This window comes from Silurus aristotelis (assembly GCF_946808225.1).
Source record: "Silurus aristotelis genome assembly, chromosome: 12".
In the NCBI taxonomy this organism is placed as follows: Eukaryota; Metazoa; Chordata; class Actinopteri; order Siluriformes; family Siluridae; genus Silurus; species Silurus aristotelis.
In genome coordinates this window covers 17249358-17274069 of record NC_139585.1, presented here as the reverse complement: position 1 = coordinate 17274069, position 24712 = coordinate 17249358, and the positions used below count along the sequence as shown (strand labels likewise).

At 38.4% G+C, this 24712-nt stretch overlaps 4 protein-coding genes and 1 long non-coding RNA gene across 16 annotated transcripts in view; 2 read left to right on the top strand and 3 right to left on the bottom strand.

The window, feature by feature from the left end:
- snf8 (SNF8 subunit of ESCRT-II) overlaps positions 1-250 on the bottom strand; it is a 2108-nt gene extending 1858 nt beyond the window's left edge. The window contains exon 1 of the mRNA XM_083556232.1: positions 1-250. This exon is cut by the window's left edge and continues 142 nt beyond it. The gene's annotated coding sequence lies outside the window, so the exon portion shown is untranslated.
- Positions 251-4169: 3919 nt separating this feature from the next.
- On the top strand, positions 4170-8266 carry msl1b (MSL complex subunit 1b). Of its 2 annotated transcripts, none has more exons than XM_083556167.1 (8): positions 4170-5496; positions 5622-5815; positions 5911-6218; positions 6312-6376; positions 6541-6608; positions 6742-6869; positions 6999-7071; positions 7193-8266. In XM_083556167.1, the coding sequence occupies exons 1-8, from the start codon at positions 4849-4851 to the stop codon at positions 7281-7283; spliced, it is 1575 nt and encodes a 524-aa protein (XP_083412293.1). In that variant the 5' UTR covers positions 4170-4848; the 3' UTR covers positions 7284-8266. The 2 variants fall into 2 exon arrangements, with proteins under 2 accessions (XP_083412293.1, XP_083412294.1); XM_083556168.1 differs by having other exon boundaries at positions 4194-5496; positions 5944-6218.
- A 289-nt stretch (positions 8267-8555) lies between these two features.
- On the bottom strand, positions 8556-12188 carry chmp2a (charged multivesicular body protein 2A). Its single transcript, XM_083556169.1, has 6 exons — positions 12039-12188; positions 11069-11236; positions 10611-10790; positions 9483-9613; positions 9343-9404; positions 8556-9254 (listed from the first exon to the last, which is right to left on the bottom strand). Exons 2-6 carry the CDS (start codon positions 11234-11236, stop codon positions 9133-9135), a joined length of 663 nt encoding a protein of 220 aa, XP_083412295.1. The 5' UTR covers positions 12039-12188; the 3' UTR covers positions 8556-9132.
- A 1630-nt stretch (positions 12189-13818) lies between these two features.
- fbrs (fibrosin) lies at positions 13819-24288 on the top strand. 11 transcript variants are annotated; one of them, XM_083556075.1, is made up of 19 exons: positions 13819-14262; positions 15656-16249; positions 16522-16686; positions 16949-16981; positions 17147-17176; positions 17283-17331; positions 17701-18040; positions 18231-18439; positions 18597-18853; positions 18967-19011; positions 19163-19258; positions 19509-19592; positions 19710-19748; positions 19862-19933; positions 20096-20258; positions 20560-20640; positions 20900-20983; positions 21079-21301; positions 21415-24288. In XM_083556075.1, exons 2-19 carry the CDS (start codon positions 15953-15955, stop codon positions 22967-22969), a joined length of 3822 nt encoding a protein of 1273 aa, XP_083412201.1. In that variant the 5' UTR covers positions 13819-14262; positions 15656-15952; the 3' UTR covers positions 22970-24288. The 11 variants fall into 11 exon arrangements, with proteins under 11 accessions (XP_083412201.1, XP_083412200.1, XP_083412196.1 ...); XM_083556074.1 differs by having other exon boundaries at positions 16504-16686; positions 19524-19592; XM_083556070.1 differs by having other exon boundaries at positions 16504-16686.
- On the bottom strand, positions 19178-23394 carry LOC310734264. Its single transcript, XR_014536002.1, has 2 exons — positions 23285-23394; positions 19178-19578 (listed from the first exon to the last, which is right to left on the bottom strand). It is a non-coding gene; the product is annotated as an uncharacterized lncRNA (long non-coding RNA).
- Positions 24289-24712: the final 424 nt, after the last annotated feature.

Sequence of the window (24712 nt, the reverse complement as noted above, 5' to 3'; positions counted from 1 at the left end):
TGTGTTCTTCTTTTAGCTAGCTTGGATTAGCAGTTGAAGAAGCCCAAAAAGGATCTCCTTTCCTTCAAGTCCAGTGATACCAAATCATCTTCTCATAGGGGAAACCCTTCATTTATGTTGTTAAAATGCAATATTCAGTGTAAGGTGTACTTAAGGAAGTAGCGATTGAGGAAGAAAAAAAAAACAACAACCCTTCTTCGGGGAATATAAAATGTAAATCCAAACATCCACCATTTTCATACCGCCACCTTCTGGCCTGCTGTGTAATAAAAAAAAAAAAATAATAATAATAATAATAATAATACGAGTTTTTTATTTATTTTATTTAACCATTAAATTCTCCAGGTTTTCTTTGAATTATCTGATTTATAAATATTTCATTATTAACATATCAACAATAGTGAGGTGGTTCATATATCTTCTGGTCAATCAATTTTCATTTAAGAAATAGAATTAGAAAAATGGAAGAGGACTATTATTATTATTATTATTATTATTATTATTATTATTATTATTATTGTAATTATTATTATTATTATTATTATTATTATTATTATTATTATTATTATTATTATTATTATTATTATTATTTTGTAATAAAAACCAAAATACCAAAAATGTCATTGTCCCGTGTCTTCGTGGATGCACGGAAAAGAAAATTTAATGGAAACTAAAACAGAAAAATGACGATTGATGAAAAATGATGATTAGTCAGAATGACATTGGAACCTCCCCTTAATATGATTTTAGAAATGTCGAAAAAAGAAATGTCGTCTTCCTCAATATAACAGTACTTGATGCGTGACTATGGGGGATTTTCAGTAAGCGATGGAAGAAGATTTTGTACTGAACGTGGCTCGAAGGAGACGGATTTTTATTTTCAACTCACATTTAGAACTAGAGTTTGCAATCCACCCAAAGACATAACCAAATGTATTTACACCCAATCTGTATAAGCTCCACCCACTTCTGATCAGACCCTGCTGTATTGTATCCAGCTGTTTCCCAGGGGCGCTGCTGTCATGGGTAGAACTTCCGCCGGAAGTAGTAGCAGCGTTGACTGATTTGCATACTAATGTTTTTCGCACAAAGCCTCATGGGGTGTAGGAAACAGGTGTATTGCTTCTGCAGTTCTGCTATTATACATAAAAAATATTTTTATTTTATTTATTTATTTATTTTTCTCTTTCATGCATCCACAAAGAAACAGCAAATTGATTCTCTTTCTAAAATAATAATTTAATGACCTGAAGGTAGACGTACTGTGCATTAAATAGGTTACAGACAAAATATATTTTGATTCCAAAATATGCTTTTATTTAAATTCTTGATCATACATACTTTAAAACATTAATCAATTAGAATAATCTTGTAATTGCTAGGGAATATTTAGCATGAAGCATGATGAACTGGATTCAGTCTGCTCATCTTTGGTCTGTCAGTCACTCCTGTTGGACAGAACATTCAAGCTTTATTTAAATGTAACATTTTTCAAACTATGGTTATTATCACTTAAATATTGCTGATAATATGTTTTTGTACTTACTTAATCGGATCCATCAACTTTGCTGTGAAGCCACGTAGCAAACTCCTTATTTAGAAGATCTTTGCAGAAATTAAGTTCAGAATCCTCAGGCATTGTACTTGGCCTACAGGAAAGGGTAAATAATGGCATAATTTTATATACTGATCACTTCCAGAGTAATGCTAAGACAAAATGTATCCTTATACATACACGCTCCTTTTCTCTCTTTGAGCTAGCAGATAGTTTACAAAGTTCTTCTGCACCAAGGAGTCCATGATTTTACTTATATCACTTGCAAGGGCGGATTCAGCATAGCGGCGCACCAGGATTTGGTCATCATCTGCTGAACTGTTTGTAGGACATAAATAATAAATGTCTTTTATTTTATTAAATCTTAACTAATTATTTTCTACCGTATACCATATTCTATCAGAAAACTGTAATCTGGGAAAAGGAAAGAATGTCTTTGTCTTGCCTGTCATCAACTGATCGTGCGCTGACTGCCAGCATACCACCCAAGCCCAGGAAGATAAGTGCAAACAGTTCTACCTTCATCTTCATCTAAGACAGACTGACATTCAGATAAACATTGTTGTCAATTACATATATAGACTAATCAAAGCATACATCTGATTCATGCTTATTCTGTCACAATCCAATGGTGTATGTTTGCTGAAAGAAGATGATGTTAAGTCTTACCTTACACGGCTCTGGTGCTGAAGCAAAGCTAGACAAAAATAACTGGTTTCTTTGCAATGAACTGCAGAGGCCTTTTATACTTCCCAAAGGCAATAAATGTAGGGAAAAATAACTTAGTTCCAGATCATTAAAGCAATTAATTATGTGTGAAGAATGAGCATGTAAATACTGATAAGCTTGAATCTTAAATGTCTTTACTCTGCTTGCTGATAATGTGCATAAAATGTATGAATGTTGAAATGTAAATAGAGGTGTATATACTTTGCACTGTAGAAAACAATATAATAGTCCAACATTTCCAAAGGTAAAATGGTCATTAAACTATAAGTGTGACGTAAAGCTTATAATGTATTTACTACAAAATAGAATTGATCTGGTTAATGACTCAAGTAAAAATAAATTTTCCAGTTGAATTAGTAAATGGACAATTGACATCATTTATCTGGATACAAACAGATTTTACACAGCATTTTGTTTACACAAAACATTTGGTATTCATAAAAAATCATTTGTAAACACACTTAGAAGTGAAAATTGGATAAAACACAAAATATCCTTCCTATATAAGCTCCTCAATCTGTGTGAATTCCTGCATAAGAAAACTAATGTAAGCCACAACTTGATTAATGTCAAATCATATAATTTGTTTAAATTGCATGGTTATGAATTAAATATGGATATATCAAAAGGCACACACTTTTATTAGTTCACTGGATTATTGTAAATACCATTGGGGAACATTTATGAAAGCTAGCTGTTTGATATTTTAGGCATAAGTGAAATCTGAAAAAGAAAGAAACATACATAAGTAAATAAACACAAATAAATCAAGTAATTCGTAATTTGGTAAGTATGAATATGCCATGGTTTATATGGAGGATAAGCTGGTCAGCAAATAGACCTAAGGCATAAAACAATGTCTGTAAAGCTTATAAGAATGTTTAAATTATGCTAAATTATGAAATCAGCTTGTGTTCTTGATCTCATGAACAGAGAATTGGACATTTTTCTCCTCCAACTTTATATCACACATTTTTCACCTCATTTCACAGCTTCTATGTACTTTGTAATTAGATAATGACTTACATTGTTATTTTATTGGCATAAAAGTAAAAAAGAAACTTTTGCATTTTCTTACACATTTTCTTTCATTTGTCATTTCAATGTCATTTTTATGTTTTTATTTGGCCTTTTGTGTGCTTGACGTTTCAAGGAGTTTTGTGCAATCAAATGCATACATATGCATATATCTTTTTTTTTTTTTTGGTTTTCATTACATGTATACACCCTTTACCTGCTGGTGCAGTATATAGGTTTAAGACATTTGAATACTGAGGGTTGTAACATGAAAAGCATAAAACAGACAAATTGTTTTTGACATTCCCCCCAAAAATATCAAATGCATTGTGTAGTCAGATGATATTAAAAAAGTGTCTGAATGTTTGTAAACTCCTGAAGGTTTGTGCGTGAATGGATGAAGGTACGTTGGGCCAGTGTTGAACTGATGTAGGATGTAGGCAGGCTAATCTGCAGATTCGTCCAACACAGGCACTGTGGACAAATCCATGGTTTGATACCTAGATCTAAGCAGGTTATTGGAAGTGGCAATCCATGACGGTCTCATTTTATGTAAACATTTTCTAGCAGTTTGTAGGTTGCTTTGTGACTGAGTAAAAGTAAGTCTCCGCTACACTATCTAGCTTTAGGCTTTAGTCTCTGTACATCTTGTGAGTCCTCGTAAAAGTAAACAGGGTTCCTGTAAAATTTTCATTATATAGTTTAGTTACTATCCAGTATGTTTATATTTAGTGTTGTCCCTTCCTAGTAGAAAATATACAACTTTATAAAACGGAGTTTATTGTTTGTTGAATTGGCTTGCAGCCAGTCGAGCATCTTTCCCCGCTCATCCAAACTGCTAAACTCCACCCGCTGTCGTTGTAAACACGCCTCGGCTGTGCGCATGCGCAGTGTCTGGTTTTTAAATTGAACCTATGAACAACATGGTGCTCTGGATCACGCCAGAAAATGGGGGACAGAAGTAAAAGTAAAGTACACCATCATGCAGAATATGATTTTTCCTCCACCAGAGAAGAACGCGAGTGGAATAAACCCTGACACTTCATCAGCAGCGTTGAACAGATGCACTAGACTGAGTGGATATTAACCCACAACACAACCCAAGTGATTGTTATTGTTTTCTGGTCTTTTCGGTTTGCTAGCTATTAGCTAGTTAGCATTGTAGCAGCACAGCCGCTAGTTCTCCGGTGAATTGCGAATCAAAATGGAGGCGAGCTGCAGTGAGTGAGGCGCCTGGTTACTTCTGTGGCAGGACGTCTTTTGCGGGTCTCAGTTTATTGTCGGAGAATGTTGGTGCTGCACTGAATGATTGTGCACGATGTGAGGCTGAAATCTGTTTAGCATCTAAGCTAATTATCAAGCTCGCAGGACTGTGTTTAGCAGCATCATGTCGGATCTGCAGTGTTGTTTTTGTGGGACGTTTCGGTGCCACGTTCATCATTTGTGTTTTACAGCGTCTCAGTTTGCTCTGACTGCGGCGGACTAATCAGTGAGATAAATACGGGTTTTCATTGGCGCTATGGTTCATTCTGTGGCCTGTTTTCGTCATGAATATGCGGACTGAGTCCATATCAAACGTGGGACTGCGCTCCGAGTCGAAGAGTTTTTACCTGCCAAAAGGACACAGTATCGGTGTCCCAATAAATTCCCACAGCTTGCTGACAGAAACGCATGACACTGTTGGAATCACCCTCAAGGACGCGGGGCAGCGTTTGGTTAAATCAAGAAACCTGGCCAAGGATCTGGGTGGGAAAGCTGCTCGGCCTTTATTGCCGGTGGGACAAAACAAAGCTGGTGCTTCTGGGACCAGCTCTGAGAGCACAGACAGGTCAGCGTCTCAAACCAAACCAATGGGGGGCGAAGGAACCCCTGTTAAAAGCAAAACTCCACTTGGACAAACCAGTGCTACTGATAATAAAGCAGAATTTGTTTCCATGAATTCCCACAATTCAAGAGAGTCTGGTGGTGAGGACATCACAAAGGGGTTTGAAACCATGGGGGCTCACAGCACGGTGTCTCATGAACATACGGAAAGCAAACGAAACAACCTGAGGAAGACTTCTGGTCATCCCAATTCACAAGCCAACTGTCTTCATCAGTTACTTTTACTTCAGCTGGACCTGATAGAGCAACAGCAGCAGCAGCTGCAGGCGAAGGACAAGGAGATAGACGAATTAAAAGCGGACAGAGACACGGTATGTGGTTTTTTAATAAGGGCGTTATTGATAATGCCATGGCATCTGAAACTTGGAACATAACATACGTATTGAGTGACAATTTTATAACAATGTAATTTTTTTTGGACACGACTGCCTCACAGCTGCTTGCGCGGATCGAGAGGATGGAACGGCGTTTACAGCTGATGAGCAAGGAACCACGTGACAAGCGTCTTTTTCAGCCTTTAGAGAGATGGGTCCCAGACACTGATGACTTTTGGGATTCAGATGCAGGGGACAGTGCTCAGACTCCCACATCTAAGACCCCGTTTAGTCGAAGCAGCAAAGCGCAAAAGAGGTAAAAGGGAAAATAAAATGCTGAGTCTTGTGCATGTGCTGTCAAGTTTTGCTTTCTTTTTTACTGATGTATAATTTGCTTTATTTACTATTTAGAAAATGTGGCTTCTTGGATTCCAAAATACAGAGGTCACAGGGCAAGTCTTCTAGGCTAACCCCCCAGAAGTCTGACACTGAAGCAGCCTCACCATGTCAAAGGGAGCTGCGGAACAAAGAAACCCCTGAGAAGACAACACCTGGGAGGTTATTTGGCCAGACCGAAACAACAGAAGATGCAGAAGAGAGCTGTGAAAATGAAGACTTTCCGTTCATGACGACGACAGAAATGTACCTGTGCTGCTGGCACCAACCCCCTGCTTCCCCCCTCTGTGAACCTTCCCCCAAGAAAGAAGATGATGTTGCCAGTAAGTGCTTGGGATGCAGCAATTTTCTTTTAAATATCTGGAACATTTGGTTAGTGTCATCAAACAATATGAACTTTTAAACCTTTTGCACAGTTCCATCCTGGCGGGAAAACAGCATTGATCCTTTAAGGGATGAAGATGCTTTAGATATTTCAGAGGTAAGAAGATTTCTTACTTTTATTTCAATTTTTTTTCTCCCAGCTGTGTTGCCACTACAGTGCATACCACTCGTGTCCAGTCATTATTAATAAACACATGTATCTTAAGACCAGATCTGTTTTTTTCTATACATCTTACATTTCATATATTCAATTGACTGCAGAATCTTGAAGATGGGGCGTTTCTGAAACGTCACTCGAAGCTCGAGCTGGATGAGAAGAGAAGGAAAAGGTAAGGGTTAATGTACAGGATGTATTGCTTAAAGTATAGATTTTTTTATTTCTGCACATTTATATGATTCTAAAAGTTCTTACTTTTTAAATTTCCATTCTCTGCATTGACCGGACTCTCATTTTAACATTAGATGGGACATTCAGAGGATACGGGAGCAGCGTATGCTTCAACGGCTCCAGCAGCGCATGGAAAAAAGGAAACTAAATATTCAGGAGAGTGAACCAGAGATTTCCTCGTTTTACCCTGATGCTGATGATGGTATGTTCTGTATTTTGTTTGTAGACTATTAATAGGCATGCTAGCATGTTTTCATTTGGAATAAGTTTTCCATTTTTTTTTACCGTCTCATACTGATACCAAAGGTTTTTAACATGTAATCCCCTACAGTGGAATCAGTTGTTATAACACCTTTTCTGCCAGTTGTGGCCTTTGGCCGGCCTTTACCCAAGTTGACTCCACAGTAAGTACATTAGCAGAAAGCTCTTGTTTGATGCTATCTTGTTCCATTCCTTACTGTAACAGCTGGATGAATTTATCTTCCTCTCTTTTTATTTATTTTTTTTCTTCTTTTACCCCCATAGGAACTTTGAGCTTCCATGGCTTGATGAAAGAAGTCGCTGCCGTATAGAAAATCAGAAAAAACAAACTCCTCATAGGACCTGTCGGAAATAAGGCAATCTTGCACAAGAGTGCACAAGCTGAATGTTGAATGCTGCAGGATACTTGATCAAGTTCATAGATTTGTGTGGGTTTATTGCAGATCTATTTATGTTAATTCTCTTTAGGAAAACCCATCATTAGTATGCCTGTAATTTCTCTTTAAACCGCATATTGTGTTAGTCTCTATTGAGTTCTGTATTAAATAGTTCTGGCCCTGGTCTATTTTTATATAAATGGTATTATTTGGGGGGGGGGTGTTCAGCCAGTGCTTTCACCTTGTGGTTATTGTGCATCTGATGCATTTTTGCATGCAACACCTCAAATGGTTATATTCTGCACACAATGGACTTTCGAGTAACACACAGTGCTACACCTTCTATGTACTTGCACCATTAAAAAAATGGTGAGGGCAAATCAAAATAAAGAATAAAAAAAGGCTAATGTTCTCAAAATCCAAATTAAAATTTTAGAATGCATGAATGTCTATTAACAGATTGTACTGAATTTCTGTTCCATTAAAACCTTTAACCATCAAAAATTCTAAGTTAAATAACAAATGTGAGCTTTTGTCTTGTAGCAAATATTTTCAGAGTTCTTCTTTGTGAGCTTATATAGAAGGCCTCTACATCTCTAAAGCTATTCAGCATGCCCTGGACTAAAATGGCATCTGTTAGTGTTTTCTCATCAAGGAGCTGGTCAGTCAGCTGAATGAACCTGAACTTATAATTTGATGGACATGTGTGTCATTAAGCAGGACAAAATGCCTCGCTTTCTATAGTAGCTTGATTGTTTTTTAGGTTGCCATGCATTTATTTTGCCATCGCATATTTCTTATAAAAGTGTAAGATTTTGTCAATCCCCATTATACTTGTAGGTTGTATATAGGCAGAAAATGTTATTTTTTTTATTATTTAATGTTTGAATGTTGTAAGTTCAGTGTAGTTCACTGAAGCAAATTGTTTTGCAAGAAAAAAATATACAGACCATTAATTTTGTATTTTTGTCTTTCTTTCAGTATTTAAATTTGAAAAACAGGTTTATTTCTGCTCATTTCATGAATGTATCCCAAAGCACCTTTGGAACTATTAATTATTTCCTGACGGGTTTAAAAAAAGATAAAACTAGCATTTAGCACTTTCACTTTTTACAAACAAGACTTGTGATTTTCAGCATAATGAGGCCCATATCATTACCTGGGTGTATATTAAAACACTGCTCTTGCCATAACATTGTGATTGATTTGCTTTTAGTGTGCAATCTAAATGTTAAATATAATCAGACTGATAAATGTGAAAAATATTTATTAAGAAAGAAAACAAGGCAAAACATCCCTATTACATGTAGATAAATACCTTACTTAAGTATACCAATAATCATATCTCTTAGCTCTTTCACCAATTAATTTTTAAATGTTTAAATGATTTTAGATACATGCAACCCAATGTCCCAGTACATATTGTTGTGTGAAATATTTAGGAATATGCAGATTTTCTGATCATGAACTAGAACCAGAACAAGTTATACATTGATTATATAAAATAACAGCTTTATTAAGATGTATTTCAATACCTATCAGTCAATTGTATATTTTTTTATAGTACTATTTAGTGTTTATACCTCAGCTAATTCCAGCAAGGTGCTGAAAACTTTTGATTTGAGCACTTGTTTGGTAGAATAACAAACAGCACATTTACAGTAGAAAAAAATGAGTACAAGCATTTACATAAGAATGCCTAAGACAAAACAGAAACCATATCCAATGTCCACGTGTCCTCTTATTTAATCTCTGAACACTATAGTAAGCTGTTAGAAAACTTTTTGCATACTTCCACCCTAAAGCCTTAACCTAAAGCCTTCTCCCTCAGTCTCTTCTGAGGTTATTTAGTCTTTCTTCCAGGTCAGCATCTGCATCTGCCAAAGTTGGCTGTGGCTCAGCTTTCTTCCCAGCAGCAACAGAGAGACTTCCCCCAGTAGATGGCAGTCCTGTGTGGAGACATTAAGATATTCAAATGATCTAGAACAACTGACATAGGTATCTGTATATAATGATATACTGTTAGGGTTTACATACCTGAAAGTTCATCTGAAAGATTCAGACCCAACTCATCCAGCACTTGGGAAACCACAGCGTCACTAAAATCACAAAGTAAAATAAATGGAACATAGCAATTTCGTGCATGCAGATTCAGTCTACAAATGACGTGATCCTACCTTTCCTCTTCATCATCCTCATCTCCCATTGCATCATCGATGGCATCATTCATCATTTCTTCTTTCATGTCCATAATTTCACTTTGACGTTCAAACTCCATCATGATCTTCTGAATTTGTGGCAACTTTAACTGTGTAAAGGTCAATTTATTTATTTTAATACATTTTTCCAAAATAATGTTAGACTTTATTTTGAAACAGAATAATTTCTTTTGCATGCTAGGGCATGTCTCACAAAGCAGGTTTAACATAGTAACTGCTGTTAACTCTTTTCATGACTAGTGAGAAAGAACAAGTATTTTTCCCCCCTTAGAAAAGTTCATACCAGCGGGGTGGTCACGGCAGATTGAGATCTACCTTATAGGTGCGCAAGCGTTAACCTTTATTTAACTTTAGCTACAGTTATCGTGAACAACTGGAGTTTCCCTATATGTATGTGTAAATCTGATTGGTAGCTGAAATGTGGGTGCAGTCCATAGCACCAATCACTCTTGTGAATCACTTTGTAATAATAAATAATAAGATTCCTGGTGTTAAAATAGAATATGACGCCGAATAAATGTTTGAACTCAAAATTAGGTGAGAGCAATAGTATCAGGTGGAGTGGAATTAAAACATCACTCCATTAAAACTGGTATATATGTAATAAGGAAATCTTCATCTGTGATAATCCGAGAAAGCGGAGAGACTCAGGCAGGAAACTACTAGAAGATATATGATACTAAGCTAAGCTCACACAGCTAGCTAACCTATAAACCCTGCCCTGATGCATTTGTCGGTTCAAGTTTGGTTTTAATTAGAATGTGCTAAAATAACAGCAAACACATGTAACAATGAGTAATTCAATCATTACATTAGGACATATAACACATAATATACATTAAATAATACAATACTATGTTGCTACACAATACAGCTAATCTGTCAAAACTCTTTGATTTATTTAATATAAAAACCTGAACTTTGAAGTCTGCTTTACAAAATGGGCATTATGAATATTTATATACATAGAAACCTGTACATATCTCAAATTTTGCTAGTTTTCTCTAGTTTCCAAATATGCAGTAGAGAAATGTAAATGTACCCCCACACTTTAGAAATGATGATTTCTTTCTGATGATTTCTAACCTGTCTGTTCATTGTGGCCATGGCTTTGGTAACTCCTTTCATGGCTTGTGCCATGCTGTTGTTTGATTTCAGGGTTTGGATTTTGAGGCTGACTGCTTGGATATTGGCTCTCATCATGATGAACTTCTTAACGTATCTCCTGGTGCGAACCAAGTCCTTAGCCATGATCTTAACAGCATCCTGGAACAATCAAGATGACCAAATATAAATGCTGAGTTCAGTTATGGTAGTAATAATCACATTGTGTGTGTATATATACATATACATATATATATATATATATATATATATATATATATATATATATATATATATATATATGTATATATATGTGTATATATATATGTATATATACATACATATATATATATATATATATATATATATATATATATATATATATATATATATATATATAATTAGTAAATGAGTGATATAATAAATAACTGTCAGATTACCATCTGTCCCTGTTTTGCCATTTTCTTTATATCAGCTATGATTTTCTTTTCCTGCTGTTCCATCCTCTGGCGTTCTCTGTCTAGCTCTCTCATGGCTCTGGTCAATGCTCTCTGGTTCTGTCTGAGCATCTCTTCTGGGGTCTTTCTCTTCCCAAATAAGAACTCCATCTAAAAACAAAAACGAAAAGATGTGTGTCTATAATTTATTTACATATTTACATTTGGCAAATACCCTTATCCAGACTGGCTTACTGTTAACCCTTCAGCGTTATGGGCCTCACTCAAGGACCCAACAGGTGCTGGAATTGTAGCTCAAGATATTCAGATAAGAAGTTTTAACATATTAATTGCTGAAATCTCTTTGCATCATAAAGTACAACACATTTAATGGGAGACAGAAATCAGTCCCTGGTGAGAGCATGCCAAAGGTATTCTGGGTAGTCACATGAGAACCAAACCTAAAGAGTGACTCAGATCAGATCTAGTTCTGATGTCATGTCTTTAAACAAAGCTAAATGCGAAATTTACAATAGCATGTATGGTAGATGATGGTAGATTTACAAAAGCACAACCCAAGCTGCAACTTGAGCGTTCTCCTTTAGTTCAGCGAATAAAATCCCCCGACTGACGGTGTAACACAGACTCAATTATCAAGTATAATCTCGGAAACATGCGCTATAATTCGCGAATATTAACGTCACCAACTAACTACAACGATGAGAATGAATATGGGTGATGTTTGTAATTTTTAGATTTACGAACAAATGTCGTCTCGCCATAATCGCAACGACCTTTAAATATTATTAATAGATGTCCAGTGTACACCATTTGGGTCAGATAGCTGGCAACTTGGAAAATGGAACTAGCCGGCAAACCTGCTAGCGAACAAGCTAACGGGGAACGAGTCATAAACTTGTCGTAGGACAGTAAAGACTTGGATAAATAAACAAGAGATGCTTTTCTGGTTTACCTTTTACTGATGTTGTCGATGTTAATTTCCAGCACACTGAGACTAAATGTGTGAAGCCTGCTCTGTCCCTACTCTATGAGTGGTGGCTCGTTTGTTTTTCTTTATCTTACTTCCGCATTAAATCGGGTTCAATTACGTCATAGGCTGTACGTCCCATTACGTCATAGGATTTACGTCGTGCGAGTTAAAACTCTTTGTTGTAAAATAAATAAATAAATAAACATTATTTTATTGCCAGTGTTTACCATTTTTATTTTGCTGACGGTTGTTTTATTGTTTGTATACTGTTTGTAAGCATTAATAAAACAAACAAACAAAAAAAACTTTCATGTTACATGAAAGCATAACATCACAAATGAGTACACAGGTTTGCACTCAAAATCGGGTAATATATATTACACTGGTAAAAAGGACCAAATTTCTATTTATTCATTTCTACATCCACACAAAAGCAAAACAGTATATATATATATATATATATATATATATATATATATATATATATATATATATATATATATATATATATATATAGTCAAGTCAAGAACACAGGACTAAAGGAAGTTTCTTTGTCACATAAAGTGCATCATGTGGAACTTAGTGCAGAAAACAGTGCAGAAAGACAACACAAGACAGTGTGGGACAGATACACAAAAAAACACTAAAGAGCGCTGACCAGTAAACCTGCTGTATAATATGATTAAACAGTAATGTGCAAAAGAGGACTATAATCAAGAGTGTGTTTGTAAACATAAACACAATACGCAGAATTAACAACGCAGTAATAACGCAGTAGCAGCAGTCGAGAGGTGCTGAAAGCACGTAAACAGTTTATACATGTAAACAGTATAATATGATTAAATATAAATATAATATGGGTGGTATAAAATGGATTTAGATGAGTAATGAATGTCTGTGTTGAGTGAGTGAGTGAGTGAGTGAGTGAGTGAGTGAGTGAGTGAGTGAGTGAGTTAGTGTGTGTTTGTATGTGTGTGTGTGTGTGTGTGTGTGTGTTTTGTACAGTTCAATTCTTTGTATTGAGGAGCCTGATAGCTTGAGGGAACAAAACTGTTGCACAGTCTGGATGTGACAGCCCAATTGCTTAAGAACCTGTTTCCTGGTGGCAGGAGGGAGAAGTGTGTGTGAGGGGTGTGTGGGGTCGTCCACAATGCTGTTGGCTTTGCGGATGCAGCGTGTGGTGTAAATGTCTGTGATAGAGAGAAAAGAGACTCAGGTGATCTTCTCAGCTGTCCTCACTATCCTCTGTAAGGTCTTCGCGATCCGAGACGGTGCATTTCCCAAACCAGGCAGTGATGCAGATACTCAGGATGCTTTTGATGGATCCTCTGTAGAACATGGTTAGGATGGGGGGAGGAAGATGGGATTTCCTCAGTCTTCTCAGGAAGTAGAGACTCTGCTAGGCTTTCTTGTCGATGGAGCTGTTGTTGGGTGTATATACATATAACATGTTTAAATGGCTATTTGCTTCAAGCTTAGATTATACATGATGGGTTTTTTTTTCTCTTTTTTTAGGAAACAAGAATTCACCAATAAACCAACACAAAACATATATTAAAATAAAGAAGGTGTCTAACAATGGGCTCAAGAAAAGTACGTATACGTTTTGAAGGCCTTCGTGTTGAAAGGTTCTAACGTACTTATAGGAAGTGTACAAGACGTGTAGGAAATGTTTATAGCAATAGTGGCTAGTGATGGTTCTCTTTCTTTTCTTACCACTAGGCGGCAGTGCCGCTTTACACTCACTTACACACGGTTGTCCGTGAATCACAGAGGAAAAAAAAAATCGACTGAGGCACACAATGCAGTTTCACTGTAGCGCTATCCACCCAGGACTCACGATATTGCCAGCTTTTCAGCTCCCCTGAAAAAACATGTATCTATTCCTCTGATTTTGACGATCGGGATTTATTGCAGCGTTTTTACGAATTCCTTTAAAGACCACACTCGAGAGATAACGTTGATTTGAGTTGCGCAAACAAGGAGATAATTGAACTTTCCCGGACTGAGTAGATTAGACTGGGCCGCGGGAGGAGGAGGAGGAGGAGGAGGCTGGCCTGCGTTACGGCCGCTGACACTCAAGCTGCATGTCCGTGTAAATCGAGCCCGAGGTTTCGGGGCCTACACCACTGTCGTCTAATGGAGATCGTACCAAGCGAGCAGAAGCTCGGAGAGAACGATCAGTCGCCTCGGCATATTTTGAGCGGTGGGTGATCTATAAGGCGCGTTATGTACAACTAATACTAATGGAAACAGAGCGAGGTTCGGTTCGGTTCCTGGCTAATACACGCAGACATGGGAAACAATCGCGCAAAGAGAAGCGATTTTCCGTGGCTCAGGCGGATTCACCCTTCTCTTTTGCTCGTCAAAGGAACGCTAGCGTAGTTAGCATGGCTAAGGTTAGTTTAGTACGGCTGGTGGTTTTAACCCGTGGAACAGGTTCACGTCACCAGGCTTTTTTACCAGTTGCTTGCGGTAGTTAAATCGGGCGCTGGTATGGGGAACCTGGTCACCGCGAACCTGTCATCAACGCTTAGGCGAGTGTGTGGGATCATTTTAGCTGATTAGCAAACAACTTAAGCTAGCGTCATGAGATAGCGTCGTTAGCCGAGAGCTAAATTGTATTGACCTGCTATCCAGATGTTTGTCTTGTTTTTTTTGTTTTTTTGCCAGAATGATTCGCTTCTTTTTATACACTGATGAACATGTATTTTCTCCCCCACACTGGACACTGCGTAGTAAATCGGTATTTAACTATGAAGGCGATGTTTACACAGGACAGTCTCAATAAGCAAGTAGCAGGCTAGTAGCAGTATGTTAATTACCTTGCCGTCATGTTTGTTGGTCGCGAGCTTGCTAGGTCAATAACAGGTTAAATAAGTAACTAACTTTTATCAGATGTTGGATTAGTAGCGAATTTATTGAGTCTAAGTGTTTAATCTTTGTTTTTCACTACCGCTTTTTTTTGTCCGGTTTTGATTTAACAATGAACTTTCGGCTGCCCATTTTCCGATCGTAAAACCTGAACTGCACCAAAATGATGACGTTTGTCTGATCAGCCCTGATCCTTAACTGTCAGTTTTAAGATAACCAAATAAATAACAAGTAATTAACTATCTTCCTGATTTCATTGTATCCTATCATATATTTTTTAAGACTTTTTTATAGTTTTTATTTAATACAGAGGGAAACCATGAATGTTTGAATTCCCATATGCAGCAGTCTGAAAGTTTTTTTAGTATTTTGCTTTTGTGATTTTCCTACAACAAAATCTACCTGATGTCTGGTTTCTATGTAGCGACTAAAACGTCTTAACAAATATAATACAAGGCAGTTAAATCAGTAAGATGGCTAATTACTTGTTAATTAGCTGGTTATCATAAAATTGATTGTCAATGATTTTTTTTTTTACTTTATTGTTGCTACCTGATACAATAGAAACCATCAATACTTGAATGCTCAGATGCAGCCATCTGAAAATCCATATTTTGGTTTTGTCATTTTCCTTAAACAAAATCTACCTAATTAATATTTTCTATAAAAAAAATCTCTTTTCCGTGTGTATAGGTTAATAATAAAATCTTGTATTTCCCCTTTAGATGAAACTCACAATGTCTTGACTCTAAGACATTAACGTGGAAGGAAATAGTCTGAAGTATACAACAGCCTGGTTTTATGGAAAACGCATCTTCGGTCAACCCTTGTCAGGCAGCAGTGTGCTGATGACATGCATTCTTCAATGGCCACAAAGCTGTAAGCAGACAGATTAACTCCACTCTGAACTGGGGAACCTACATTGGTCCAGGAGGCGTTGATTTTCCTCAGTATAAGTAAGGTCCCTTTGTGGACCAAGGTTCTAGTGCCTTTTGTACGGCTTGTGTAGGGTTCGCTTTGTAATGGATGGGCCAAGTCGAAGCGGAGGGTTAAGACAGAGCCGTCGCTCCCGTTCTCAGCGCGATAGAGAACGGCGAAGGAGGAGAGCGGACATCGGGGCCTCGTCACCTTCCTCAGGCTCAGAGCAAGAACGTTGCAGAGACTCCCTCCTTGGTGCTAGTGGCGGAGAATGTCGGCCAGGCTTTCCTGGAGTCAGGCAACGGCCTCCACGTCGGCGGAAGCGGGAATCCGTGTCTTGTGAGGAAGACATCATTGATGGATTTGCCATTGCCAGCTTTATAAGTTTGGAGGCTTTGGAGGTATGTGGAATTAGTTCAACTTTTTAGTATGTGTTCTAGTTCTAAAAGTGTGATAGAGTATTTTGTAGTATTGTCCATTTACCTAGCTTATGCTGCTTGCTTTTGTTTATAAGCCATGGTTATTGTTTTGTGACTAAATTTCCTGTAAGTGATTTGGGCATCATAGATTTCTGTAGTTAATTATTTTACATGTAGGTGGGGGCATTTTTAGTAGTGGTAAAACTCATTCATTTTCTGCATGTGCATTGTAAAAGATGGATTGTTCTCTGAAGCCGCCAGAGCGTGCTGGTATGTTGATGGGGAGAGGGAGCAAAAGGAAGAGAGGCCTGGATGAGAACGGAGGGCCACTCACAGAGCCAGAAGAAGGAGCTCCAGCTACTTACACCACCAGTAGCTGGGAGAAGCGTAGAAATGAGAAGAAAAAGAAAGATTCCAAGGTAAGGGACAGAGTTTACTCAGAAGTCTAATTAGTCATAATATCTCTATTGTCTGATCTCAGTACTTTATTTGATGTTCAGCTTCAGCATGTCATTTGGTTATGTTGCTTGTTTGCTTTTCACATAGCTGTTAAGACCAAACCATGATTCATCAGATGATATATGTTATGTTTAATTGGTGTTTTAAGATATGACTTTTTTATGGCCTGTTGGTTCTTCTTCTTAAAAATTCTGCAACCAACATGTGCGAATTGTGTTACAGGTATCAGGAAACCTCATGGAGACAGGATACATTGTAAGGATGTTTTTTTTTATTTTTTTTTATTTTTATTTTTATTTTTTTATAAATAATAAGTTTTTGTTAATATATTTGTTCTTTAGGAATTTATATATGTTTTACACATGAATATACTTAACAGTTAACAGGGCATTTCATTATTGTCTGTCACTTTGTTCTCAGTGTGATGCAGAGAGTGAGTCGGGGGATAAGGTGAATGATTTTACTTACGATTTCTTTAAAGTTATATTTTGGGGGCATTGTCAAAAGTTTGCTACATGTCACTAAGCACTGTGTTTTGTTTGTTCTTTTGCCTCAGGCTTCTGACAACGATATGGAACCTACATTCGTTGTTAGCACTAGAGAAGGTAGATATTTTGCACATTTCTAAACTACAGATGGCAAAATCTCTCTTAAGTTGTAGTTTCATGTATTATTAATGAATACAGTAGATTTTAAACCACTTGTACAGTTTGTAAATGCATAACAACATTGCATTTATGTGAAAGCCTGTCATTTCTCATCGTTTTAATAAGTGTTGTATGACATTGTTATTGTTAATAATAACACAAATAGCATTATTATAATAATTTTGTTTAGTCTTTGAACTGTATAAATGTCATAACATGCAAAGAAATTTTGCTTTCAACATTTAATTTTTTGCCCTGATATTTGTCTGTGTATATTTTTGGTGGTAAAGAGGAGCATATTGAAAAACACTTGTATCTTTCCTGTAGTATCCTCCATTCCAGTAAGTATTGCCTCTACTGTGAGCAATGGCTGCGCCCTGTTGCCTTCAAACAGTGGGCCACCTCGTCTGTCAGTGACTCCACGAGTCTCTGGCCTGGAACGTAGTCAGGAGAGGAGTCTGGAGCTGCCATACCCTGAAGCCACCACTACCTCATCCTCGCTTCTGCTGCCCCGTTCTCCAGCCACTGTATCCACCTCACTGGCTGAACAAAACGGAAATGCTGCTCCACACCACCGCCGTGATTGCAGCCCACCACAACATAAATCGAAACCGTTCCTTCCCTTCTCTAGCCGCTCACAAAATCACTTTGGCATGGCTAACAACAGGTCCGTGCCAAGCATTATAGTATACTGTAATAGAAATTCAATATTATTTATTTCTCTAGTTTCAATCTGGTTATCTTTTAATTACTTGATGCCACATATTTGCTAATGTGCTAAAGCTACCGTACAAAAAAATTTGTCATTCACCTCTAACTTTGGTATGTTTTTTTGTTTTTGTTTTTTTTTTAATCAGGAACGGTACCTCAGTTAAGACTCCACCTTCATCCGCCTCTTCCTCTTCAATTCGACCGCCCACTCCTTCTACTAGTGTGCCTGCAGGCCGAGGCCCATCTGGTGTGCTGCGACCTTCATCACACCCAAGCCCTAGTGCACTCTTCACCCCTCCGCCTGGTCTCCCTCCACCTCCTCCTCTTTTGCAGGTGTCACCTCGCTCTTCAGCAGGTACATTTCACTCCCCTTTTGTGCATACAGCTGCTAAGGATCATTTGTTTTTCATGCAGTTACTCAGATACTCGTTAAAGGTTAATTCTATAAAGTAGTTCCCAGCGTTTTTCCTCTTGTATAGATAATTAAATTGTTTGTTCTCTGATGCATATAGATCCTGAGCTGCTCCGCCAGGAGCTGAACCCACACTTCCTTGAAGGCAGAGCCTCTGGGAACAGTGTTGGAGTAAGTGCTACCTCAGCATCAGGTGGCTCCTCTGTTTCCTCCAGCTCTGGGACTTCCAGCAGGGCAGTGCAGGGCCAGCCCTCTATCCCACCGATGGCCTATCAATTCCATCAGCACAACCACCAGCACCAGCACACCCACACCCACCAACACTTTCTGCACCCACCGGCTCCTGCTCCTCCAATGGTGAGGTCACAAATGCCAGTAACTCAATTAGAATAGCTGTCGTTAAAATACTTTTCATGTTGTCAGTAATATTAATATATTGTTTATTAATGATTTTCTTAAATATTTTCTAGTTTGAGAAATTCACAGGCAAGATCGATGGTCTCTTTCGGCACTCAGTAAGTTTTACACGTTTCAAATGAATATAAGACCAATCTAAATTAACTAAATTGACAGTAATTTTTGGACTTCTCTTTGCCTTTCTGAGAATATGACAAAGTAATATTAATGAAGTGCCATTCTTTTGATATTGCTTTATTTTTCTCTAAGTTTTTTCCTCAGTACCCACCACCTGTGCCTGGAATCCAGCCTGTACTTCCCCCCACTGGACCATTTAGTTCTTTGCAGGGAGCCTTTCAACCTAAGGTAAGGAATGTTATCAATGCCTTATTTTAATTATAATAAAAAAAAAACTTATTTAAGATGTAATAATAAAAACCAGACAATGTTTTTATCCACTACTAATCATTTTATTTGTTTTAAATATACAAGTAAAATTTTCCATAATAACTTCAATAAAATGCATCTTTTTTTTAACGCATATAGACATAAAATTTAATGCATGCAGTTAGAGGTATTGGTACTTGTAATGGTTTACAACGGTGTCTTGTGATAGCTTGTTGCCCTCCAGGGACCTGCTCCAGATATGCCTGCTCGTCTGGGAGTTGTACCTCCCCACCTCCAACCTAAAGACCCCAGGGTATTGATCTTGCAATAATGCAATACCATAATGTATTGCTAACATTGAATCATCTGATTTACTACAAATTCATATACCTTTAATTTTTGGATGAGAATTCTCATTTTACTTTCACAGATAACAGACCCTTTTGCTCCATCACTAAAAGTCAGTAATGTAAGTATGACTTCTCTGACCATCAAACCTGATTTTTTTTTTTTAGTCTAGTTTATTTTTTGGTAAAGACCATTCACACTTTAGTTCAATTATCACACATTTGGACCTTGCAGAAGCCTGGAAAATGGTGTGCTATGCATGTGCGTGTGGCCTGGATGATTTTGAGGCATCAGGAGAAAGTTAAGGTTTGTTCATTTATTTTGCCCATTCTCTTTGTGTTTGTCTCATTTCAGGACTATGTCTCAAAAACATCCTGGTTTCCTGATATTACAGTGGTTTTTTTTTTCCCCCTTCTTCCTCATGCAAAATGACTTTATATTGATGCCTTATGCTTTGAACTCTTTCAGTTGATGCAGGCAGATCCTCAAAAGCTGGAATTACGTAATGACCTGCCACCCCGTCTCCCTGGCTCTGGTGGTATTGGAGGAATAGGCAACCTAGGAGCACTTGGAGGTCCTCTGCCACCAACCCATGATCTCACTAGACCTGGTAGTCTCTTTGCAGCTGCTAGTATGTATATTTCTTTTATATCCTTGTATTCCATTGGAAACACAATTTATACACATAAAATGATATGTCCTGTTCTTAAATTTAAACCCATTATATTGTAATAACTAAAATAAAGTTTGCTTGGAATTACATGAGACAAAACTTTACTGTCTTGCATACACAAGCAACTTCGTTGCGATGTTCCCAGATGGCTTGGAGAGGATCCAACATATATTAAACAATGAATAAAGTGAAAACACTCAATGGTACTCCATTAAAGGGTGTTATATAAATATTTGAGTTGACCCCTGTGTCTTCTCAGGTGGAGTCAATCCATCCTCCACTTCCTTCATCCCTCCATCAACGCCCCACTCCTCTTTCCTCACCCCAGCAACTCATCTGGGTAAGAGATTGGATGAGTGAGCTTAACTATAGTCTAGTTTTGTTTTCTAAAATATTGTACAGGAATGTAGTACAAGAAAGGCAATCAAGCTCCTAAGGTTAATGTGTGACATCAAACATAAAACAGGGAATAGAATAAATGTACCCTCCCAGACAAGCTGCTAAAATAATTGCTTATCTTTGCCTAACTTTCTGATAGCAGTCAGTTTGTTATTGAGATTGGCATGATCAATACTGATGTGGTGTGTTGTACGTTACAGATCCATATGGCCGCTCACCCCCCTTTCCACCATTGGGAGCACTTGGTGCTGGTGCCTTTGGGGGACTAGGTAGCCCCTCACTGGGTAAGTCAATATATCTATTTAAAGATGTCCTATCTTGCAATTTCAACATGTTTTTAAACCATTTTCTGTTTGTTTGTTTTTTTTTTTTTGTTTAGGTGCTAGTTCAGTTTTTGGTCATAAGGCGGAATCATCTGCAAGTGCAGTAGGAGGATTGGGCAACCCACACGATCCATGGAATCGTATACATGTTGCCCCTCCTTACCCATCAGGACCCTCTTGGGCCAAAGGACTGGAAAAAAGGGATGACCGAGATAGAGGGAAAGACATGGGAGGAAGAGAACTGACTCAAATAAAAGATGAAAAAGACAGGTATGACAGGTATAACTCATTGCGCAACTTTTACTTATATGCCCAAGAAACGGTATAAATTTGATCTTACACAGGGTTTTGTATTTAATTATCTACATACTGTGTTTCACGTCATCTCTTAGGGACAGTCTGCTTTATGGTCGCCAACCTGTGCGAATGTCCCCGGGTGCAGCGAAGCACCGCAGCAGCACTCCCAGCTCTCACATGAATGGACTTGGCCCTTTAAACATAGTTGCTGCTCAGTCTGATGTGCAAAACAGAGACCGGGAACGTGAAAGGGAGCGAGATCGAGAGTCAGACAAAAGACATCATTCATCATCCAGGGTACCAGCTTCAACCTCCTCAGCACCGGACAGGCCTCGTTCATCCACGTCATCTGTTCTCGCAACCCCTCCTCCAAATGCCCCTTCAGCATCTTCCCCTCTGGACTTATTTGGAAGACATGCTCTCAACTCAGAACCCTCCCATCCAGCCCAAAGAGAGAGTAGTGGTCCAGCTTCTTCCTCCTCATCAGTCAGTTCACTTCCAGTCAAGAAGCCTGACCGGACAACTACTCCAGTTTCTAAACCTCCCACTAGTCTCCCCCCTGGGCTGCTTCATCCCCCAGTTAAAGTCAAGGAAGAAAGAAAGGAGGAGCCTGAGCCAGTGCCCATCTCCCTAACACATCCATCCGTACCCACTCATAGCTTTGAGAGGCCTAACAGTCGCCACACACACCATCCTTCAACTCCGTCTTCAGCTCTTTCATTGACTCCCACCTCTGGAGTGCCTCTTCCTCCTCCTACTCCACACCCCACCCACCACCATCTTCCACTTTTGGATCGCTCTCGGTTAACCCTTGAGGCTTATCTTAGTGGAGCTGGTGGACCAGCTGGACTAGTTGTAGGTCCTCCAGTGGATCGATTTGCAGCTCATCCGCATACACCACCTCAAGGACATTCACAGGCTCCCCACAGCTTCCCCTGGGATCCTTGGAGGGAACTTGCTGCACAGCAACAGCAACAGCAGCGTAGAGAGATCTTAGCCCAACGGTCAGATCCCCATCTTGCACTGCGCACTGATCCGCACTTGTCCCGTCTACTTCAGCATCAGCACGCTCGATACCTAGAGGCAGAGAGAGCAGCTGCAGTAGCGGCAGCAGTGGCTGTTGGCCCCCATCATCAAGTGGGACCAACCCCCACTTCTTCAGCCTCATCCTCTGGAACCCGGCCGGAGTTTGCATTGATGACTCCTTTCGATCGCCCTCATCAGGTTGGTGGTCCTGGAGGTGGGATGCTGGACGAGGACCAGCGTACTTCAATGTTCCGTGACTTTGAAAGAGTGCGATATTTTGGGATGCATTCACACCTTTCAACAGCTCACCTGCCCAGCCCATCTCATGCAGCCCATCTAGACCTAGACTTGTTGTCTCACACTCAGCTTCATCCTCCAGGAGGCGCCACACCTTCACATCACCCAAGCCTCTATTCCCGCTTGGGCCCATTGCATCCACATTCTCATGTCCCCAATGGAATGCTCACCAAACCGCCCAGTCTAGTTCCACCCTTGTCAGTTGGGGCACCCCCTCCACTTATTCCATCTGCGACGAGGGCCTCTACTCCACCTCGCAGTTCCAGACTCGGTGGGGCTGGAGATTTGGCCCTGTTCAGCTCACATAAGGATGGAGAGTCCAGATAGTACTAAGAAGGGCTAGTGCAAGGGATTTATAGATCTCAAACTGCAAATCTAGAAGTAGAAGTTTAAGCAGGATACTCCAAGCCTGCTGAAGCTACAGTGATCATACACGAGTGTTCAAATTACCTGAGTGGAGGGCAGAGACACTTCAGAGGGCTGCTCAGTATATTTATCCACTGTGGTTATATTGGTGCAATTTAAGGTACTCTCCCCAACCCCCTCCAGTGCTTTTTCATTTATATTTAGGATTTTCTTAAAGAGGCCTGTGGATGTTCAGAGACTAAAGGCAATGTTCTGTAATATGAAATATATACATACAAGCCCTGCAGGGTTGTCTCCAAGCTGATGGCTCCAAAGGTGTATTCAGAGAAAAAGTCTGCATTGTACTGCATTTTCTGACATGTATTTCCCATTTATGAACTCATGGCTGTAAAAAAGGAAAAAAAAAAGCCAGCTATAGAGATTGAAATCTGCACATGAAGAAATGGAAAATGGAGTCTGACAGCTTAATTTGTGCTTTTCTGTTTGTCTAGTGTGTGCTCTGTCTATAACTAGATTGAAGAAACAGCACTGTTGGAAAATGAACTTAAAGAAACACATCGTCTGCTTTCTGCTCTTAATGCATCTACAGCAAAACCGTGATCTAAGGCACAACTTCCATGAACATTACAATGAACGTCTGCAGATTTATTTTATTTTAATCTTTAAAAATATTATTAACTGTACATCTTGTTTGATATTTTAAAATTTAAATGGAAAAACAAACTTTCCCATTTTCCTACATTCTGACTCTACATGAGCTGGAACAGAATACAGTAGAATAGTGATATTCCTTTTGTAATTATTATTGTTAACATTAATTACCTTATATAATAAACATATTCACTGTTTGTTATAATGTCATTGTTTCAGGTCTCAGCAGTGGCACTCCCTTGTTAGAGCAAGACAAAAACTGCTTCAAGAAATTAGGGATAGCATTTGCTTGTGAACCGAGTTTGTATTTTTGACAAAACCTGTCCATTTAGCTGTTGATTTATGAATATATTTATAAATTGAGAAATTACTGTGATAAGATCTAAACATCCCTAGGTGGACAAACATTTTCCATAAAAGATGCATTTCATACAAGCATGTACCATCAACTGAATAAAAGGATGCTGGTTTTGTATGTGCAAACAACCGCAGGTTTGAAGGGACTTGTGAACGGATAAGACATTACCGGTTAACTCTTTGAGCAAAAACCTTTTTATATCTTTAAATATGTTCCTCCTCAAAAAGAAAGCAAGTAAGAATAATTATTAAACTAAATTGTTGTTTATTTACGTGTGTTATGTATTGCTTCATTATATGTAGCCCCCTGTAAAATCATAATGATTTGTGATTTTATCCAAATATAGAAATTGTTGCTACTTTCTGCAACTCTTCTGACTCAATTGTCCAACAGTATTTCCTCTAAATCCTATATTTAAAAAAGAAAAAAAAAATCATGGGAGGATTTTATTTTCAACTTCAGTCCTATGGTATCTGTCCCTGCAGAACTCCTATTTAACCTCATATCCATCCCTCAAGGGTTTGACAGTCAGGTGGATTTTCAGTAAGGGAAGCTTAAGTGTGGTGTTGGGGGGGGCATCCAGGATTGGTGTTATAAATGTATTCTTCAGAAAAGTTGTCATCCTTTATACTCCTGAAGCCCTACTTTGCCTAAATTGAGGTTAAAACCCCAACTTAAAACAAACTGCTAATAAT

Coding starts and splice junctions, on each gene's coding strand:
- chmp2a (XM_083556169.1), bottom strand. CDS start 11,236: ATGGAGTTCTTATTTGGGAAGAGAAAGACCCCAGAAGAGATGCTCAGA. Junction 10,791..11,068: donor TGGCAAAACAGGGACAGATG/GTAATCTGACAG, acceptor TGATTGTTCCAG/GATGCTGTTAAGATCATGGC. Junction 9,614..10,610: donor TGGCCACAATGAACAGACAG/GTTAGAAATCAT, acceptor ACCTTTACACAG/TTAAAGTTGCCACAAATTCA.
- msl1b (XM_083556167.1), top strand. CDS start 4,849: ATGAATATGCGGACTGAGTCCATATCAAACGTGGGACTGCGCTCCGAG. Junction 5,497..5,621: donor TAAAAGCGGACAGAGACACG/GTATGTGGTTTT, acceptor ACTGCCTCACAG/CTGCTTGCGCGGATCGAGAG. Junction 7,072..7,192: donor TTACCCAAGTTGACTCCACA/GTAAGTACATTA, acceptor TTACCCCCATAG/GAACTTTGAGCTTCCATGGC.
- fbrs (XM_083556070.1), top strand. CDS start 15,953: ATGGATGGGCCAAGTCGAAGCGGAGGGTTAAGACAGAGCCGTCGCTCC. Junction 17,177..17,282: donor AGAGTGAGTCGGGGGATAAG/GTGAATGATTTT, acceptor CTTTTGCCTCAG/GCTTCTGACAACGATATGGA. Junction 17,332..17,700: donor CGTTGTTAGCACTAGAGAAG/GTAGATATTTTG, acceptor TCTTTCCTGTAG/TATCCTCCATTCCAGTAAGT.